The sequence below is a fragment of the Fragaria vesca genome, linkage group LG4 (genome assembly GCF_000184155.1).
Source record: "Fragaria vesca subsp. vesca linkage group LG4, FraVesHawaii_1.0, whole genome shotgun sequence".
Lineage (NCBI taxonomy): Eukaryota > Viridiplantae > Streptophyta > Magnoliopsida > Rosales > Rosaceae > Fragaria > Fragaria vesca.
Genome location: NC_020494.1, coordinates 4,094,778 through 4,116,379, shown reverse-complemented (window position 1 = coordinate 4,116,379; position 21,602 = coordinate 4,094,778). Strand labels below are relative to the sequence as shown.

The 21,602-nt window shown below is 36.9% G+C and overlaps 3 protein-coding genes across 3 annotated transcripts in view; 2 read left to right on the top strand and 1 right to left on the bottom strand.

The window, feature by feature from the left end:
• Positions 1 to 406: 406 nt before the first annotated feature.
• On the top strand, positions 407 to 1,483 carry LOC101304961 (F-box protein At1g47340-like). The gene has a single exon (XM_004297863.1). The coding sequence runs from the start codon at positions 407 to 409 to the stop codon at positions 1,481 to 1,483; it is 1,077 nt and encodes a 358-aa protein (XP_004297911.1).
• Positions 1,484 to 3,170: 1,687 nt separating this feature from the next.
• On the top strand, positions 3,171 to 7,627 carry LOC101296558 (ankyrin repeat-containing protein At3g12360-like). Its single transcript, XM_004296449.1, has 8 exons — positions 3,171 to 3,183; positions 4,559 to 4,843; positions 4,974 to 4,997; positions 5,101 to 5,568; positions 5,695 to 5,844; positions 6,068 to 6,211; positions 6,298 to 6,740; positions 6,912 to 7,627. The coding sequence occupies exons 2-8, from the start codon at positions 4,582 to 4,584 to the stop codon at positions 7,524 to 7,526; spliced, it is 2,106 nt and encodes a 701-aa protein (XP_004296497.1). The 5' UTR covers positions 3,171 to 3,183; positions 4,559 to 4,581; the 3' UTR covers positions 7,527 to 7,627.
• A 646-nt stretch (positions 7,628 to 8,273) lies between these two features.
• LOC101304667 (mannose-6-phosphate isomerase 1-like) overlaps positions 8,274 to 21,602 on the bottom strand; it is a 15,628-nt gene continuing 2,299 nt past the window's right edge. Inside the window, 7 exon segments of the mRNA XM_004297862.1 lie at positions 8,274 to 8,710; positions 8,713 to 8,851; positions 8,929 to 9,166; positions 9,168 to 9,289; positions 9,291 to 9,314; positions 9,397 to 9,433; positions 9,435 to 9,760. Of these exon segments, the coding sequence (XP_004297910.1) occupies positions 8,274 to 8,710; positions 8,713 to 8,851; positions 8,929 to 9,166; positions 9,168 to 9,289; positions 9,291 to 9,314; positions 9,397 to 9,433; positions 9,435 to 9,760 (1,323 nt within the window).

Here is a 21,602-nt window from a genome sequence, read left to right as displayed (position 1 = left end):
CTATACTGATTGTGTTTCTCAATATCCAGATCTCTGATTCCGTTTTTAATGGCTAAATTCAAAATTTAAATTTTCATTTGATATTTGAATTTGGTTTTCTTTTCCTTTTTTTCTAGCCAATTGTTCCTAATACAGTAAAGAACAGGAAAACCCTACAAAAGGTCATCTCTAATCCTTCTTGCGTTGTGAAATTTCAACTAAACATGGAAGAAGATGCAGATGTCCCCAGCTTTCTGCAAACCCTAGCATCAAACCTCTTGGTCTCCTTTGTACCTTCAATAACTCGTCTCTCGACCCCTCCGCTGCGAAACCCTAAAAAATAGAAGCAGATGATGCAGAAGCAGAACCACTCCCAACCGATGTCATCTGCTTTGATATCCTCCCAAGACTACCACCTGAGTCCTTGATGCGCATTAGATATGTCTGCAAGTCTTGGTTTACTATCACCCGAAACCCTAGTTTCGTCAGCGCCTACCGTAACTTCCACCGCCCCAGCGTTAGGCAATCGCACCTCCTCCTCATCACTTGGGAAAAAGCAACAAAGCAGCACCACCTCTTCTCTTCTGAAATCAACGAAGGTGACGAAATTACAACACCCACCACCCAACACCTTTTATCTTTGTCCTGCACTAGTTGTGTTAACTATGGTGCACAAAGTGCGAATGGCTTGATCTGTCTTCATCTTTCAAACTATGGTGGTGTTTTCGATAATCCGAGTTACCCTGTTAGAGTTCTTAATCCTACAACCCTAGAGTGCATTACTCTGCCTCATTCCTCATGCATTCACCCCACATCCGATGTCACATACCACTTCGGGTTCAATCCTCTTGCAGACGAGTATAAGGTGCTTCAAGTTCAACGGTTGTCATGCAAGGGTGAGCATAGTTGGGTGTATAAGATTTTTACCTTAGGAGCAAGTTCATGGAGGCGCATTGAGGAAGACCTTGATGTTGATCGTCTAGCCCCTTTTGATTCTTCTAATAGCTACTTTTGTAAGGGTGTTTATGCCGATGGGGTCATGTATTGGTTGACAAGGGATGTCATATTGACTTTCGAATTTGGAGACGAGAAATTCAGAGTTATGCCACTTCCACAATGCAGTCGTCTCTACTGCCGTCCTAAGCTTGTTGAAGTGAGCGGATGCTTGTCTATAATAGGGCTTCAAGATAAAGAGATGGAGTTGTGGATCTTAAAGGATTACCGAAATCAGGTGTGGGTTAATGAAAATACACAAAGATATGTGGTTCAACCACCGAAGAGAGCAGAATATCTTATTCCTTTGGGTACAATCCACAGCGGTGAGCTACTTCTCCGATCTCATATGAGAAAAATAGGAAGGACTGTGATGGTGCACTTTTATAACAGGAAGAGTAATATATTGAAGAGCAGACAAATTGGGTTGCCAGAATTTATGTTTCCGGGTGATAGTTGCTTGCAGCCACTTACTCTTTTTGAAGGAGGAAGCATTGTTCCCTTACGATAACATTGGTGTTCAGACCAAAAGAAGATGAAGAAATGTTGGTAAGATTGAAATCTAATCGAGCAAGTTAGTTCTAATGGTTTTTCTCATCTTTGCCATCTGATTAGTTTTGGTAACTATGAATGCCATATTTTGATTTACATATATGCCAATAGTTTTGGGAGCAAATGAAGGCTATATCTACTTGCCTCATATATTTCTATATTGTACATAGGTAACCTCATATGTTTGATATCTTACTTGTCAGATTGTCAAACAAGCTAGCTAGTTTATTAACTGCTCTATATAAAGATTGTCTCTGATTATGCATCTTGCGAGTTCGAGAACATATCATGATAGAGCAATCATTTAAGAAAACCTTTTGTCTTGTCCGGTCTTTATTCCTATCTCTTAGTTTAGACTGTATGCTTAGAACAATCAGATTTGGCACTCCTTTGAATCGTCATCAGTAAAGCTTTAAACAGTCAACGAATATGTACATATCATACAGTTCATACCTGCATTTTTATAAATCGTTCTTCAAAAGGCCTTTTAATATGAAGTTACATTGCTTGGAATTGAAACCCATGTCATGATCTCATTATCATTCTACAAGGAGATGAAATACTTGGTACGTTCAAACTGAATATTACCTTAGTGGTTCCTTAGTGTCGCACAATAAACATGGCTTTACATATATAAACTGCAAAGAGCCTCATACATATATGTTGAAGAAGTCACCTGCTTTAGCTAGACTCCGGATAAAGTAATGCAATTTGTATATACAGAGAGGATGTAGAGCGGACGTCCGCACTTTAAGTCCGAGTGTGGACGGTCCGCTTCACATCCGGCCGTCGTTTGTTATATATATATATATATATATATATATAGATTTGAACTTTCTAAGATTTAATTAATTATGTGACTTTCCAACCTCCCTATTCATATCAAATACTTATATAAAATTTCATATAAGTCACTATTTCAACATTTAAGGATTTAAGGATTTTCCACCTGATATTTTCATATGTCAGACACTCGCTCGGACAATATATATAGACACCAGAAAACTCAAAGATATGGTTTCAATGGTGATAGTTTCAGAGCTAAATGGTTTTAGTTCTGTGCTTTCACACAAAAAATAACCACCAAGTCCTAAGCAAAGAGAAAAAATACATGTATTTCCATTTTGTACTTGCATGTGTAGTAAGGATCAAAAGCATCTATTTATGCACAAAATAAAATATATTTTTAAAGGTATTATACAAACGTAAGTTAGAATTGGTCAACTTGAAGACAAATCATTGTGTATAGTACACAAGTCTGTAGATATGCAGGTTTGTGCTCCCTGTAGTTTAGAAAATTCGTTACTACCATGTAAACGAGTGACCTTGGATGGTATCAACAGCTGCTTTCATTTTCCAGTCAAGACCAACTAAAAGTGTCGGAAGAATTCTGTGCCCTTATTTTTGTCGTTTAACTTCGTTCTGGCTCTACTGTTTAGTGTTTTGACATTTCTCTTGTTTAATTTTCTTTTTTCCCTCGTTTTAACGTCTTGCAAGTGGAATGGTTCTCTGGGAAGCTCCGGCAACGTTTCACATTTCTTTCCTGGAAATAGAGTTCTGATATGGTGGCGTTTTAGTCTCACAGAACTGAGAATTTCCATTACATACCTTTACAGATCCAAAGACCTTTCAGCTTGTACGTGGCATCTAATTCTAAAGGTAAGTTTCCCTAGAACTCTTAGCAAGCGTGATCTGATTATAAAGGTATGAATTATTTTTGTATTTTCTTTCATGAAGATGATGAATACATGTCTTATTTAAGGGAAGCTGAGAAGCTCCCCACGAATTACTAATAGGTTTCTTGACTCTTTTTCTTTCCCCCCAATATGGATTTTCATTCTTCTCATCCTCTTAAGATGTCTTATTCGAAGTTTACTGCTTCTATTTTAGTTGGTCATTCTTCATGAGCCACAGAGTTATTATATGTCCTCATCTGAAGTGGGTAAATGTACCTGTCATGGTTGGGGCAGCGATGTCAGGGCGGATATGGGTTCATTTGGTCTGGCTGACTTGAAAGTTGGGATGGGTTGACTTAATGGCTGGACTCGACATTCTGCTAAGGGGAGAATAGCTAATCGTAGTAGTCTATTTTTTCTTCTTTTATAGGATTTCTTTTTTTGGGTAAATGAAAGAATAAAGAAGAACCCAGGCTAAAAACAAGCCAAGGAATACTTTTATAGGATTTCATTTTTAAGCATTTGGTCAGGTTAAACAAGTCATTATATTGAGCTTGGGTTGTTGGTTCTTGGTCTTGGCTTTGTGTCATTTTTATGGGGGCAATGTGTTCTAATTAAACTTCTAATTGTTGGTCTAACTGACCTGCAATGTTGAAAAGGATTCTGTCTTAATTTTAAGATGTTTCCATCTGGCCACTGCTTAACTATGTAGTTATGCATTGATGCTTATGTAAGTGTTTTCTTCCAAATATGAACCTACCCAAGTGTATAGTTTTATTTAGAATTAAATTCAGTTTACCCCCTTGTGGTTTGGGGGTGACTTCATGTTAGTCCCTACATTTTTATTTTCATCCGTTTACCCCTTGAACTCTTCAATTTTTGTCTGCCGTGCCCAAATTCTCATATTCCGTTTGAATTGACCTTTAATTATTAGTAGTTAAGGTTCGATTTGGACATATAAGGTCCGATTTGCCCAAATTCTAGATACTGGCCTCACAGTTAAGGTTAAAATTATCAGCAGTTAACGTCCGATTTGGACATAATATAGGACATTTGGTCACGCTTGAGGAAAATTCAAAAGTTTGAGGGTAAACTGATGAAATTGAAAGTAAAGGGATTAACATGAAGTTACTCCCAAACTTCATGGGGGTAAACTGAATTTAATTCTTTTATTTAATTAACTTTTTGTGGATTGGATATATCACAGTGTTCTACTGCAATAATAGAATTCGTGTAAATTGACTCGATTGCTAGGCTGCTAGCTAACTTGCGGATGTTATCCTAGAGGAATCTTTGCTCTATGTGTTCCACTTCCATTTTTTATAACTTTATGTGAACTAATTTTCACACTTTTAAAGCCATATAGCTAGCAAAGATTGTCATGGCAGAGGAGTTCCAGGAGGAACCTGCAGAACAAGTAAGTAAGCAGACATCTCCTCCATTACCAGAAGGCCTGGGGACACAAGTTATAGCTCTCTTCACGAGCACTTTACGCCAACCAAACAAGAAAGATAATAAGATTTTACCAAAAGTAGAAGCAAAAACACCTGCTAAATGGGCTCAGAGTGCTCCAACTCAAGAACATACAACTACATCTGGTGATGTACTAAGAAAGGACCAGAAGGATGTTACACATCCTCCAGGTAATAAGTTTTAGCATATTGAAGATCAAGTAGTTAGTATCCTGTATAAAATTCCAGTTTTTTTTTCTTCCAGTACCTTCTTGAAATTTTTGTGCGCTGACAACTTATTCTTTGTGTTTGCTTACCACAGAAAATAGTACCACAGCAACACCAAGTAAGCAGCTCATTCAATGTTTATATCAGTATCGTTTTCATAATTTCAATTTCATCATGGCATGTTCAAAGATTACATTTGATATTTTTTGTTTTATTATTAGCCATCATAAACATCGACCTAGTTCCATATGTGACACTACATCTTGCTGCTCTGAATGGTGACTGGATGACTGCTAGAAATTTCTTGCAATTACAGCCAGAAGCTGTGAGAGCAAAGATCACAAAGGGTTCAGAAACAGCTCTTCACATAGCAGCTGGGGCAAAACGTACACTTTTTGTTGAAGAGCTAGTAATGTGGATGACACCAAATGATCTAGAATTAAAGAATGACGTAGGGAACACCGCCCTTTATTTTGCTGCTGTGTCTGGTATCAAAAGGATTGCTGAAGTAATGGTGGATATTAACCCAACTCTACCTCAGATCCGAGGTACTAAAAATCTAACACCACTTCATATGGCCACATTGCTAGGCCACAGAGAGATTGTATGGTATCTATATGATAAGACAAGCCTAACAGAACACGACTACATAGGGCTTCTTATTTCAGCCATAACAGCAGATCTTTACGGTAAGCATAGAAAATTGTGGATATTGCTTCATTTTTTACAACACATATGAAGGTGATCGTTAATAAAAGTTTTATTCTTCACGATGATAGCATTTACAATAAATTTTCTTTCATGGTATATTACAGATGTTGCGCTGGATATAATTCAAAAGCACCCTAAAATGGCTTTTGCTCGAGATGGAAATGGAGAGACAGCACTACATGTAATGGCTCGAAAGCCTTCAGCATGCTATAGTGGAAGTCATCTGGGATTTTTGCAGCGATGGATAACTTCATGTAAACTCAGAATATTTGTCGTGCTTTTTCTCTTTTAAATTAAAATTGTGGTTTGTTTGTTAAAATAGTTTCACCAATACTGCTAGGAGCAGCTTCAAACCTCTCATGGCCTCATGCCATGGGGTGTCAAGAATGATTTCAAAATTTTGAAAACGAAAGAGAAGAAGGAAAAAGGGTTTAAGCCTAAGAGTTTTTCTAACAGAAGTTCTTTAAATGATTGCAGATGTGTCAGTGGATATAGTGGAACAACACCCTGAAATAACATCTGGTCAAGATGAAATTGTAGAGATCACACTTCACATAGTGGAGCATTCAACATGTTATAGTGTAAGTCAGCGGGGACTTTGGAAACGATTCATATTATCTGGTATGTAAATGTCTGGTTCATGACACCATGCTGAGCTTTTGATTAAAATTAATTACTTGGTTTTCATTTTGTGATACTTTTTTCAGTCCCATATATCCAGGACTCATACCACAAGTATTTGAATCATATGCAAGCAACTGAACTTGTGACGCTGCTCTGGAAGAAAGTTTTGACACTAGACAGTGATTCAAGGATAAATGATTTGATAAATGTGCCCTCTCGCATACTGTTTACTGCTGCTGAATTGGGGAATATCGACTTTCTCATTATATGTATGAGATTGTACCCCAGTCTCATTTGGCAAATTGATGAACAAAATCGAAGCATATTTCATGCTGCAGTGATTCATAGACAGGAGAAAGTTTTCAATCTCATTTACGACTTAGGCGGTCTGAAAGACTTAATAGCTGCTTATAAAGATGTAACCAACAATAATATGCTTCATTTGGCCGCACGAGCATCTGCAAGTCGACTAAGTACTGATACAGGAGCAGCATTGCAGTTACGAAGAGAGTTGATATGGTTTAAGGTACTCCCCAAGTCACTTTTTGCTTATAGTTTTTGTAAGCTGTCATGTGAAAGAAGTCAAAGAACATAACCTAAAATTGGGAGGTTAGTGACAAATTTGTTGGTCTGCCACTAGTAAGAACTAAATATTTATACCTTTGGTCTCAATTATCCTTCTTGTACTGAATCTTAGGAGGTGGAGAAGATTGTCCAGCCATTATACAAGGAGATGAGAAACTCAGATGGAGAAATACCTCAACTTCTTTTCACCAAGGAACACAAGGAACTACTAAGAGAAGGAGAAGTGTGGATGAAGGGCACTGCATCATCATGCATGGTTGTGGCAACTCTTATAGCAACTGTAATGTTTGCTGTCATCTCTACTGTCCCTGGTGGCAACAACAATAACACAGGTATTCCCATATTCCTTAAATCGAGAGCCTTCACGGTTTTTGTCATATCAGATGCAATATCCCTGATCACATCGACCACTTCAATCCTGAGTTTTCTGTCCATTCTTACATCACGCTACCATGAAGGAGATTTTCTCAATTCATTACCGAATAGATTGATCGTGGGGCTTGCTACCTTATTTATCTCTATAGCTACAATGATGATAACATTTGTTGCCACACTACTTATGGTTCTTGGCCCTGGATTTCATGAGATAAAAGTTCCAATTACTCTGGTTGCTGCAGTTCCAGTTGGTTTCTATGCCTTACTACAGTTTCCCCTTCTAGCAGATATGATCAGTCATGCATATATTTCAAGAGTTTCTTTTCGTCCATGCAACCACCTCTTGCACTAGATAAAAGTACTTAATATTACTCTTTTGTAAAATAATTGTCACAACGTACTGAAGATAATGTGTGAGACTGTGAGAGTATTAACATTGTGAGATTTATAGTGAGATGAGCTGTGCCAAGTTTTCAAGTAATCATACAATATAAGAGTAAGTCAGTAACAGCTAGCTGTTGGCAGAATTATTAATAATTTTGTCAATTTTGTTGAAAGTGTATTACCCTCTAGCTGCTGATCTTCTCGGCTGGGCTCAAATTGACATTGGTTTGATGGTAGAGCTGAAAAACTTCTCCTGCCAATAGAAAGTTGCTGCCAACCCAGGTTAGGGTGACATGAGTGACATGAAATAACCATAGTTAATATCCAACAGTTTCCATAAAAAATAAAAAATAAAATTAATCGAAACCTATCTGTTTACTCTCTTTTCTGAAACTGCACATCATGGTAACCTTGATTTGAATATGCCAAATCTACGTTGCTTCAGCAATAGTAAGATTGCTTACAGGTATAGAACCATGGGGTATGCAATACTCTGGCATGGCATTGAGCCATTGACATATCACATATACTAAACAGTAAACACTATCTGAAAAAACAAAAAAAAAAATCAAAAATAAATCGGTTTTGGTTGCAATTCAATTATGAGGCTAAGAGTTCAGTACCATTGGTCTAGTGGCATAGTCTTCCCTTTAGTAAAGAGAGGTTGTGAGTTCGCCTCATGCAGTTGTAATTTACCTGATAAAAACAAAATATACTATGAGGCTAAGAAACTGCTATTCACTCCGGCTCTGTATATGTGCAACTCAGATGTACTTGTTATGCTAATCTCAGTGTGCGCAGGTGCAAACAGAACATCCCCTTGGATGATTGCATGATCTCCGTTACTTGTAGATATGGTTCCCTTCCCAAGAGTGACCACAAAAATGGAAGGACCAGGTACTGCAGGAAACTCTGTGGATTCTCCATGGGGAAGATGGAACCGATCAACCTCAAATTCTTCAAAAGGCGGTATGTACCTTGTTACACGAGGATTCACAGAAACCCCTGGCAGGATTTCAGGTAAACCTTGCTTATATGTGAGCATAGAACAAAGGGTTTCAATGTCTCGATGTTTGGGATTAAGGCCAGCCCTAACCACGTTGTCTGAGGTTGCCATGCACTCAATACAGTCTCCAGATATATAAGCATGGGTTCATTTGCTCCAAGGCATAATGCTTCTCCAGGATTAAGCTTCACATAGTTAAGAACGAATGCAGATATCACACCGACATCGTTTGGATATTGCTTTTCTAATTGCAAAACTAGCTGCTCTTTTTCTGTCAACTGCCTCACCTGATGGATTAAAGAAAGTTGATATTGAAGAATATATAGCAATGCAACTATCAATAAATGAATCTTCGAACCAATACCTGACTTTCTTGGTGTAAACGACTCATCAATTTAGTTGTTACTGTGGTTATGATTTCCTTGTCAGTTGACATGAGTTGGGTAAAAATTAAACGTATGACAGACTTGACCTTGTCCTCCCCATCTTCTTTGGTTATGCAAAGCACTTGGTTTGCGACCTCACTACCAACCATTTCTACAATCTCAGGGACATTACCAATCACCTTCTTAAGCTCCTCAAGAGTGATAAAACCACAGAGCCTGAAAATGTGTCAAGGCCAGGGCCATCTCAGGCTTATAATTATCATCCTTGTAAATATTTGGCATAGACTTGTGCAAAGCCTTGGCCAATTCCTTATCTGGGTGTGCCTGTATTGAGTATTGACAATGCCTTGGCCACGGATAGCACCTAAAAACACACAACCATATATTTCACCATTGTTTCAGTTGATCTCGTTGCAAATTGAAGACAAAGTAATAAGATATTGTACCTTAAGCAAGAAAGGCAGATCAGAGGAGCCCCATTTTGACAACCTTGTGACCAAGCATGTCATTAGGGTTGTTAGCAATCCAGTCTCTGAGAGACGGAGATGACCCAGGAGTGGTGCTACCATTGTTCAGATCCTGATTCAAAAAGGAGGGTCCAGAGTCATGTGTTCCTATCCACATCTCGGCGTAAGGCTTTTCTAGGTCGATTTGACAATGAGGATTGGAGGCACACAACCTTCCCACCACAGAGTCTCGGCCTTTCTTGCCCCAATCGTAGTTCATGACAGAACATCTTAGCCTCTGAACACTCCTCTGCCTCTGCCTTGGTTTGCATCTCCATGAATGAATTTGGCTGTGATTGATCGACTAATGGAATCAGCAATTAGGCAAAGAGAAACAGAACAAGACTAGTGCGATATTAGCCAAATATGAGATGTGCATGTTGTGGACATGGTCATATCAAATATCATGCGGTCTTTTCAAAGCGTTTGAAAGGGTTACCATATATGAGAATGATTCACAAACTGTTAGGACATATATCTTATGTATCTTGTATAATTAGGATTGTATTTATGTAATATTTACTGCCATATTCCTTGATTTTAGAGATAGTTTTCTATAGTATTTGATATTCTCTTGTAGACGTTATTTATTTAGTATTTACTGCCATCTTTTTTTTCTTTTTTCTTTTAATAAGATCATAGGCGCTACTATCATATTCTTTGATCTTAGACCAATGGGACCATAAGATAAGAGTTACTCCCACCATATGCTAAATTACAAATCTTAAGAAAAAAAGTTTAGCTTGAAGGATTTAATAAGCCAAATTTGGCTTAATTGAAAATAACGTAAAATTATTTTCAATTTTCATTATTATCTAAATTAAAACTTTGTTATTAACAACCGTCGTGAAGATCTTATACGAGTCACATATCAAATATATTCCCAACCCCATTTAAAACCTTTTTTATGATTAATTATTGAATAAAAAATATATAACAAAAGAAAAAGAAAATAGTTTTACCTTAGGAATTAGTTTTTACGGTGGAAGTGTTGTTAAAGCTAAAATGATATTAATTTTTTTCTAGGAAATAGGTCAGACTTTTTTGAGAATCAGAAATATTACATATTGGGAATCAAAGTTAATGTCATCATGCACACGTTCCAGAAGGGAAGTATGTGGAATGACGCTCTACTTGATAGCTTGAACAAGATGAAGTGAATCGGTCTAAAAAACTACTAGAGCTTACCCATACCAAATAGCATGTTATAGAGCATCTCAACATCTCCAATGATATAGTCATTTGGAGTGTGTCAATTTTTATTTTGACATGTGACATGGTCATCCAGCAATTTGACTATGTTGTGCTCCATCTTTTTATATGGCACAACTTAAGGCTACTCGTAAAGAAAGAACATATAGAAGCAATAAAGCAGCGAGCACAACAAGAATATAGAGCAAAGGCCACACAAGAATTTAGAGGTGTTGCAATCTTTGTTATGTGTGACAAGTGTGAGTATTAGCGGAGATGAGGGAAAAATTGCCACACAAGTGTGTATTGCAACACCTCTAAATGCCACACTCTTTGTGTGGCCTTTGCTTTATATTTTTGTTGTCGGGTGAGCATCAAACTGAATCTTCAAAATAATTTCACCGACTTCTATGGTTACATCAATTTACAGATTTGTTGTTCTTTAGACAAGTGTTTGGGAAGATCTTTTGAGAGAGAGGTTGATAGACTATATTGACAACAAAGAGGAAGAGAAAGCACTGATATCGGTCTCAATTAATGTGAGTACACTACCAGGACAAGCACTTTAGTCGACGAAAAAGTTTCGTCGGCCTGTTAGCTTAATTCGTCGGCTAAGATTTCGCCGGGAAAAAGTCATCGGCGATGACTTTAGCCGACGAAAAAAAGAATTTCGTCGGCTATAGTCCTACAGTTTAGCCGACGAAAAATATGGCGTCGGTTTTTTTCCCAGACTTTAGCCGACGAAACAATTAAGATATTCGTCGGCTAAAGTCTGTAATAAAAAAATTTTTCCCAGACTATAGCCAACGAAATATAGTTTGTTTCGTCGGCTAAACCTTATAAAAAATAAAAAATAAATAACTATAGCCGATGAAATATAGTCTGTTTCGTCGGCTAAACCTTATAAAAAAATTAAAAAAATAACTATAGCCGATGAAACATGCCATAATTCGTCGGCTAAACCTTATAAAAAAAAATTTAAAAATACTATAGCCGACGAATATAGTATTTAAATATCGTCGGCTAAAGTTGCTGGTTTTAGAAAAAAAAAAACTGCAGAAACTTTTGGCCACCTCCAATCACCACCAAAATTTGATAGAATCTTCCTCTCAACATTTCGAACAACTTTCTAGAAGAAGTCGAAGCCCAATTCTAAGCCTAAACAGGTCAATTGAATCAAAATATAAAAATCCCCAATTTTAAACCCTAAAAACTTCAAATCTTCGATTCTCTTCACACACACCGAATCGAGCTACCAAATTCTAGGAGAATGTAGTACTAATCAAACTCAACTTATCCATATATAGAACTCACCAAATGGTGACCTGAGGAAGGAGAAATTCGATCGACACCGAATCCGAACCGGCGGAGTTTTGGAGCTCGATTTATCCCTCACGGCGGCGCGACTCGATGCACCACATGTCCAGCAATGAAGTAGAGATGACGGCGAAGCTTTTAGGACAAGTGTGGCGGTCTCCGGTGGCTTGACTGCGGAGCTAGGCCGAGAAGAAAATCCGGAACTTTTTCTGATTTTCTGACTTCTTACCATCCACCTCCAGTAAAACTCCTATATAAAGAACTTTAGCCGACGAAATTATTTATTTTCGTCGGCTAAACTCTTTTGAAAATTTTGGTTGACCGCCAAAAAAGTTTGAAAATTTGGTTGAAAATTTTTGACAATAGCCGACGAAAGTCCTTTATTTTCGTCGGCTAAAGTCCTTTGAAAATTTTCCTCCAAATTTGGTTTACCACCAAAAAATTTTTGACCTTAGCCGACGACATTTTTAATATCTCGTCGGCTAAAGTCTATAAATTCACGAAAACGCTTATATCTCCCTCTATATTACGGAGTTTGATCAAACATTCCACACGAAAAACTCTCACGTAGATCAGACGCAACCGCCTATATAAAAATTTTGAGACATTTACCTTCCAACGGTAGGGCTCCCCATAGGGAATAATAACGGTAAATAGGGTTGACCGTTACTATCGGCACCGAGACGTTACCCGATTTACGTGATTTTTGAACCATAGCCGTATTTCACCATTATGAACACATCTTATTTCACGATATTTTTGATAATTTTGCTTCCTATGTAGAGTTGGTTCACAAAGTTGTATAACCTACTAAACAAGTTATACAACATTAGTAGACACGTTGTGATTCCGATGACTAAAATTCACAAACTAAAATTCGACCGTCAGATATGATCATTATGACGAAAGATGTCTATGGTAAAAAATTCAACTGGATCCGACAACGTTAAGGGCTCTCGATCGAAACGGTCAACCCTAATCCATCGTCACTTATCACACGAAAACGCTCATATCTCCCTCTATATTACGTAGTTTGGTCAAACCTTTCACACGAAAAACTCTCACGTAGATGAGACGCAACTGCCCATATAAAAATTTTGAGACATTTACCTTCCGACGATAGGGCTCCCCATAGGGAATAATAACGGTAAATAGTAGACACGTTGTGATTCCGATGACTAAAATTCACAAACCAAAATTCGACCCTCAGATATGATCATTATGACGAAAGATGTCTATGGTAAAAAATTCAACTGGATTCGACAACGTTAAGGGCTCGATCAAAACGGTCAACTCTAATCAGAAATAAGAAAACTGCATTTTGAAGCCCTAAACGGACTCGGATGGCCAAAAAAACCCATATGTCATGGCATAGCAATAAGTTTGACTCGTACGGCCGTTACGCTTCCGAAAAGGTATCATAATAGTCAATCGGACACCAAATACCAAATCTACAGCATAGTGAATAATAAGGGTAAATTACATTGACCGCAACTATCAGCACCGAGATTTTACCGGAATACCGTGATTTTTCAACCGTAGACGTATTTCACCATTCTGGTCATATCTTATTTAACGACTTTTTTGCGTTTGAAGGTTCTATGTATAGTTTTTTTTCCCCAGATGAGTTGTTGTCTAGATCTGTAAATATAAGGCACTTTAGCCGACGAAATTATATTTTTCGTTGGCTAAACTTTTAAAAATTTCGTCGGCTAAAGTTCACAGACTATAGCCGACGAAAAAAATTATTTAGACGACGAAATCAAAATTTCGTCGTCTAAAGTTGACCAAAGCCGACGAAAATTTAAATTAGCCGACGAAGGAAAATTTTGTCGGCTAAAGTACACGTTAGCCGACGAAAAAATAATTAGTCGGCCTGGTTTTTTTATTTTCGTCGGCTAAAGCCTTTCTTCTGGTAGTGGTAGTTCTCATAGAAAAACTGCACCATAATATGTATTTTGCTTAAAATAGAGGTTTGTACTACATCATTTATATATGAATTGCTTAAACTTGTGCCAGGAGCTTATTAAAGCAAGGTTCACTCCTATGGAGAAGTATAGCGACACTTACACTTACACTCATTGTGAAATTCACCTGTCACTTATCTTGGGCATATGTGCTTCAGTTATACCCTCTTCCCTGATCACGGTCATGTAAGATTTCATTCCAACTAAATTCATCCATCAAAGTTATATTCTGTTTATTACCCTTCTTTATTTTCTGGTGGTGTGTTTAGCCTCCACGTTATACATCTGCATCGAACATGAGCAAGCAAGCAGTTGGTATCTATGCTACCAATTACATGTGCCGAATGGTATGATTTTTGTTTCGTTTTGTTGTAATTACAAATTCTATAATTCTGTCTTGTTGCCTCTTTAAACGTATGGTAACTTACCCTAAACGTATGGCCATCAGGATACATCAGCTTGTCTTTTGGACTATCCACACAGAAAGCACTGGTCACAACCAAATCCACGGAGCATCTCTGCTTAAATCAGCTTCCAACTAGGATTGTAAGTATTCACTTCTCTTACTGGCTTCTCTCTTGTTAACCTGTCATTCTTTTTTCTAAGCATCACTGACGTAGTAACTCTTATCATGTTTTATTTGTCTTACCTTGTGCATTAGAATGTTGTTGTTGCTATTTGCTCCTATTCTAGATATAATGAAAAAGATGCGATAATAATGAATCAATCCTCCCTAGACCGTGGGTTCTTGCGTTCACGATCCTACCACACTTACACGTCAGTTTATCTCTTAACCACCCCAAGTGTGTCTATATATATAACCTTTCTCCAACATTCCCTTATTAAATTTTTGTTCATAGGGATAGTTTGAGATGGAGGGGTACCCTTGTCCATAAGCATTTCGATATTCCAGTCCGAAGAAAGGTCAGGGTAAGAGATTACATTATGAGAAATTTCTACTTTTCTCAGTCCTTTGTATAATATGCTAACTAAAATTTGGTTTACAAGATTTTGGCTCGAGTTCTTAACTTCTTATGATGCATTGGATATTGACGGTTTTCCATTGCCTGTGTGTATATAGAACAGTCATTTATACTGCCATAGTCCCTTAAACAAAATCTTGTGATAAACCAAGTTTTTATTATTACTTCACTTTAGGGAGAACCAATAACGGAGGGGATATCATGATTGGAAAGCCCTCACACATTTATTCAGAGGTGTATGACCAAAGCACAAGAGTATCCCCTGGTAGAAGACAGAGGGTCGATCAGGTTAGTTTTATTTAAATTTGTTAGAGAGATTTCATCTCCTCAAATCAAGTCACGATTCTAACACTCATTGTTAAGATTACGTTGTGTTATGATCTGCTGTAAGTCCCTTCAATAGCCTTCTATAATAGTAGCAAGAGGTGCTATATATTTGTATCTTGGTAGAATAAAAACTCAATGAACTACATTTTCTACAATTATCTATCTCATTTGTTTTGAAATAGATATGTTTGTGAGGAATATTTCGTACGTACTTAGATATGTTTAAAAGCTGTGATATTTTGAATATTTGTTTAAAAGCTGTGATACAGTGAAATATGTTTTTTTGAGGTTATGTTATCGACTGATCAAGACTGCTATACTCTGGCCAAAGTGAAAACTAGGTCAGTTCGTATTCCGACAGTAGATGACAAGTTTATGAACAGACATGGACAAAAACTGGTAGTGGGCATGATATTCCAGCAAGAAGACATGTCGTGGACTATTCATGGAATCACGCCTGATATCATCATCAACCTGCATTCTTTTCCTCAGCGGATGACCATCAATTTACTAATAGAGTGTATTTTTGGGAAGAGTGCAGCCTGCCGAGTAAATATTGAATATATTCCCCAGCCCATTTAAAATCTTTTTTATGATTAATTATTGAATAAACAAATATATAACAAAAGAAAAAGGAAATAATTTTACCTTAGGATTTAGCTTTTACGGTGGAAGTGTTGTTAAAACTAAAATTCTATTAGTTTAACTAGGGATTTAGCATAGAATATTCTCTTTTTTCCAGCAAAATTTGGCTACAAATTTAATTTACTTTAGTGAAAAACTTGGCAAGAAAAGCATGCCAAATAAACAAATCATATTATACTTAAAAGGGCACTATAAGAGCAACTTCAACAGCGTTCTCTGAGCGGTACATCAAATTTTTTTCCCCTTGTATTTGCAATTAATACCAAAAAAAAAAAAACCCTTTTTTTAAGCTAGTTGACAAACTTTATTACATTAGAGCAAGTTCCTTTTCAACAACATCCCAAATAAAGTAAGGTGTAAAAAAATTGGCTTGATGGTAAGCATGAGTAAAATAAGAACCATGGACCTATAACAAATCAAAGGTAATGTCATGATTTACACGTTCCAGAAGGGATGTACGTGGAATGATGCTCTACTTGATAGCTTGAACAAGATGAAGTGAATCGGTCTAAAAAACTACTGAAGCTTAAGCATACCAAATAGCATGTTATAGAGCATCTCAGCATCTCTAATGATATAGTCAATTGGAGTGTGTCAATTTTTATTTTGACATGTGACATGGCCATCCAACAATTTGACTTTGACTATGTTGTGCTCCATCTTTTTTTATATGGCACAACTTGAGGCTACTCATAAAGAAAGAACATATTGAAGCAATAAAGCAGCCGGTGAGCATCAAACTGAATCTTCAAAATAATTTCATCGACTTCTATGGTTACATAAATTTATAGATTTGTTGTCTTTTAGACAAGCGTTTGGGAAGATCTTTTGAGAGAGGGGCTGATAGATTATATTGACAGTAAAGAGGAAGAGAAAGCACTGATATCGGTCTCAATTAATGTGAGTAGTTCTTATAGAAAAACTACACCATAATATGAATTTTGCTTCAAATAGAGGTTTGTACTACACCATTTATATATGAATTGCTTAAACTTGTGCCAGAAGCTTATTAAAGCCAGGTTCACTCCTGAGGAGAAGTATAGCGACACTTACACTCATTGTGAAATTTACCCATCACTTATCTTGGGCATATGTGCTTCAGTTATACCCTTCCCTAATCACATATTCATAGTCATGTAAGATTTCCTTCGAACTAAATTCATCCATTGAAGTTATATTCCGTTTATTACCCATCTTTATTTTCTAGTGGTGTGTGTAGCCTCCGCGTTATATTGTGTGACTACTGTTGTTCGAATAAGAAAGCGTTACCTCTTATTGGAATCAGAATTGTCGCCCTTTATTGATATCAGTCTATAGTCGCCCACCCTTTATTTTATATTATTACTGTTGCTAGTGGTATCAAGTATATGTGATTACAACATACATAAGCCCCTACCCTATAAAGATCAGGATTCAGGAGTTGCGGTTAATACTGAATCTTTACGGGTTTCATGTGTGTAAGTGTAAGGAATATGATCTCCATGGCAGCCATATGGACCTTCAAGTTCATCTTTGGATCTAAATAGCAAGTCATCACGAACTCTAATATGAATAAATGAAGAATGTGGTAGCTGCCCCAAATAAGTGGACTACAACTTCCTCCCTTCGTTGAAGGAATGCTGAAGATTTGAAGCTGAGGAAATGATCAAGCTCAGTTGGCCGCTGTGGAATTTGAGATTGTATTGGTTTCTGTTTCCCTTATGAAAAAACTTGGTGACACAGCGGCTTCTTGACTCTCCTATGTCAACATGAATGCTGCTCTTGACGGTTTGAAACTAGCTGTAGCATCTCATTTGTGTTTCGTGAAAGCATCTAAGCTGACTCTATTGTGCTGGTAGGCTTGCTCAAATGGCGTTGAGTACCGAAATGGGATATCGATTCTTTTAGTTCAAGTTTTGTACTAAGATGGTTCACATTACCCTCCAAACGCAGAGCGTTTCTGATTTTGGGGTTTCCATGCTATGTACTGGATGGATCTCCAGCTAAGCTTCCCAAAACAATTTAGACATGTTTCGATCAAATATTCGTAGGTTTATGTTTGTATCATTCCTCTTCGGTTTAGTTTATTTAGAGTAAAGAATGAAAAGAAATAGTAATAATGAAGCAGTTCACTTTGAAAATAAAAAACACTAGAATCTGTCTTCAAATAGAATAGTGAACATTTAGAGAAATATTCAACCAAAATTATTACGGTAGTGTAGTGCAGTAAAGGAGCAGAGCTCCTCAAATTGAATATGTACTGTAACATTTTACAATAAACATGCTGGTACAATAATAATATTATTATCAGTCAACATTTATGAATGAATTACTTAAAAAGAACAAAAAACGAAAGAAGAAGAAGAAATAAAGTAGCACTTCATCAATAAATACGTAGACTCTTACTAATGGAGGATATATTTTTCCCTATCAGGCACCCTCCCAACATTTCTTGTTTACTGATAGAGTCTCCAAACCAGGTGCCATCCAACGCAAGGAGTCCTTGAAGATGATAAAATCTATAATCTCCCGAGTCCGGTAGTCATGTTGTATCACTACATCCATATGCTTGACACTAGCTAATGGTGGACAACATGACTTCTTCTTTCTCATCTTCTTAGGAAAGATGAGTGCCTTAGGATCATCAGTGTATATAGATACTTTTCCGCAACAATTAAAATTTGAAAGAAAATCTCTTCTATGAGAAGAACCCAATTTAGAGTCCTTGTGGTCGTCCAGTATGATTACAGCCTTAGTTAACTTTGGCGCATTCATGCAAAAGCTGATCTGCCTGCAACCACTGAACCCTAAAGATTGTAGGTTCGGAGCATCGACGCTTATGAGATTAGCACAACCTGTGCTTCTGATGCAACATTTATATAAGAACAAACTCTGAAGCAGTGAAAATCTACAACCAAAGCCTTCAAACCATGCGCTATCAAAAATTCCATTATAGATGTCTAAACTTCTAAGTGCTCCACAAGAATCCAAACCTATGCCGCAAGCATTCTTCATCTCGCCAATCGCTGTCCTAGAACCAAATCGAAAAGATTCAAGATTCACAGCTTTAACTTGAATTTTCACCCTGTGATCTATAACATCCAAGTGCTTGAGGCTGGAACTTGAAACTTTAAGGTTGTTGAAAAAGTTGGAACCCCCAATTATTGATAGATTCACAAGGGAAGGACACCAAGACTATAAGTCGAAGAACCCTGACCTCACATCAGTTTTTACATATATTAGGGACAAAGATTTCAATGAGGGAAGGCTAAATCCAAGAATATCATCATGCTTGGCCTCTATTTTCAAACACTGCAAGTTTAAAATAGTTAAAGACTGTGAACCAAGCACCGTATGAGATAAGTGGTAGGTTGTAGCCAGGGTAGGACTTGAATGACCTTTTAGTGATGTCATAATTGGGCGGATGCATAACTCCTTAACATTTCTCTCAACAACAAAACTCAACCACTTATCCATTAGGCAACTGTCAGTAGAGTATTTATCAGAGTAACCCATGCAAAGCCTGAACTTATCTAATAGCTTATCGCTCTCACGCCACTTCAAACACAGGGTGACCAATTTCATGAACTTTTCGTGTTGATAATAATCGCCAAGATGATCATCCTTGCTAAGATAAGCTTCTTTCTCATCAAAATCTAAAACTGGGATTAAAGACCATACACACTCCCATTGCTTGGAAAGAATGGTGGCCCGGATAGCATTTCTAGTGGAAAGAGTTTGGAGGATCTGGTAGTTGCAATTGTCATCTAAGTCCTGAGCGCTCTACTTTTCATGATCATCTTTTTGCCTGTTGGCCTGCTTCTGGACCTCGCTGTTGCATTTCATAAGGCTGTTGTGTGGTCTTTCCTTAGACCACGAAACACTAGTAGTCTCCATGTACATGTTCTCAGAGGATGAAAAACATTGCTCTATCAACGAATGAAGCCTAAGCTGCAATACATTTTCTCAAAATAAGCACCCTTTATATACGATACGAATACCCAAAACAAGTCCTAGCAACCTACGTATTCCTATATAATTTAGGAATCAATCATTTCCGTGTTCCATATGGATTCAAGGGACAAGTACCACAAAAAATATTTCGTATCAATTGAGGAGATAAAACACAAAATGGGAAATTTATATATGTTTAGCGGTAAGAAATGTGAAATTTTTAACTTGTCTAATAGTCAATTCAATCATCAGAAGAAACTGGACTTACCCATCAATAAAAGTCACTTCGTTTTCCGGCAGACCAACCCGAAGCTGCGACCATGGAACAAATTTCTGAATTATCAATCTACATGCCACCGTTTTCAGTATCTCCCAATCGCTTGGCGCCTCTAAATATCTTGTCTTCTTTTCCGTTCAAGCATCTGACTTTGGAACCGGAAAACAACCAACACAGAAGTCTCCCAGATCATTTCAGATTCTCTTTGTTCCTGCTCATTTCTAAGACTTCCCAGATTTGCTGCTTCTTCAGTTGCCATCTGCCACCTTTTTTTATCATGTCAATATGTTCAAATGGGATGGGGTTGGGATGTTGGATCGGGTATGATTGCCCACCCATCACTGTACCATACCAAAGGTCCATGTCATGTAGCATGGTCATTACACTAGACTCTATGGCAATTCCAACAGCTTTCCTGAATAATTTTATTTTTTATTTTTAAGAGATCTGGGAGTCAATTCGTAAAAAGTTAAAATCTTTACAAACTAGGTAACTCATCCTAAAAGGGCTACGACAAGATTAAGCCATTCTTAAGTGACAATGCAATAAGTTAAACAAGGGCACTTAAATGTTGTAACAATTCATCAAAACAATAATAAAACGAGGAAACTAGAGATAATAGCCTTCTGACATTACCAAGGGATAAACTCCTCTAGCTTATCAAAACTCTATCTTGAATATTCTCTATTTTGGAAAAAATTATTGTTTTGTTCCAACAAATTCGCTATAATTTTCTCTAAAACGAGGAACTTGAAGAGAGAGAAAACCAAATTCTTTATATTTGCAGCAAATTTATAATTTTAGAGAATGATTTGGGGGAGCTCTTTAGGACCGAGTTGTGACACAAGAAACAACTTTTAATACAACCCTCATGATCATTAGCTAACATATGAAAGTTTAAAAATGAAAAGTGAATGGTTCTAGACCATAACCGTGTTTGCAGTTGCATGACTTGCATCTGTTCTTTTTTAGGGAAAATTTTAAGAATAGTACATGACAAATGATCCACTCCTAATTTTGGTGTTTCAAGTTTCAAAACAATCATAACGGTATATAAACTTGTAATCTCAACCGAAAATATGTACATACCGTTACATTCTCCGTTATCTAACGTGTTTTCCGTTAAACTTTGAGGGGCAAATCCGTCACTCCTTAATTTAGCAGTAATAAATTATTAAAATCAATAATTAAATTAATAATTAATAAGAAGAGGGAAATAAGAAAGGAAAAAATATTGTTGTCTCTCTTTTTTGTCCGAGTGCGGCTATAGTTAGACCTCCCTCTATTGTGAATTGAATTATTAAATAACATATATATTCTCATACACAATGACTATTAAGGACAATAATTATATAAAAGAAAATATTATATTTATTCTTTCTAGACTTTCCAATTCAATAATAATTGATTACATTCTTTATTATTTTCCTTATATATTTTCGTTTTCTAATTTCTTTTATTAAAGTATATATATGTGTGTGTGTGTGTCTATATATATATATATAG

What these genes read in the sequence shown, in the direction of transcription:
- LOC101304961 (XM_004297863.1), top strand. Translation starts at nt 407, where the DNA reads ATGCGCATTAGATATGTCTGCAAGTCTTGGTTTACTATCACCCGAAAC.
- LOC101296558 (XM_004296449.1), top strand. Translation starts at nt 4,582, where the DNA reads ATGGCAGAGGAGTTCCAGGAGGAACCTGCAGAACAAGTAAGTAAGCAG. An exon ending in CATAACAGCAGATCTTTACG is followed by an intron (nt 5,569 to 5,694) that starts GTAAGCATAGAA and finishes GGTATATTACAG; the next exon opens with ATGTTGCGCTGGATATAATT. An exon ending in GAGAGTTGATATGGTTTAAG is followed by an intron (nt 6,741 to 6,911) that starts GTACTCCCCAAG and finishes ACTGAATCTTAG; the next exon opens with GAGGTGGAGAAGATTGTCCA.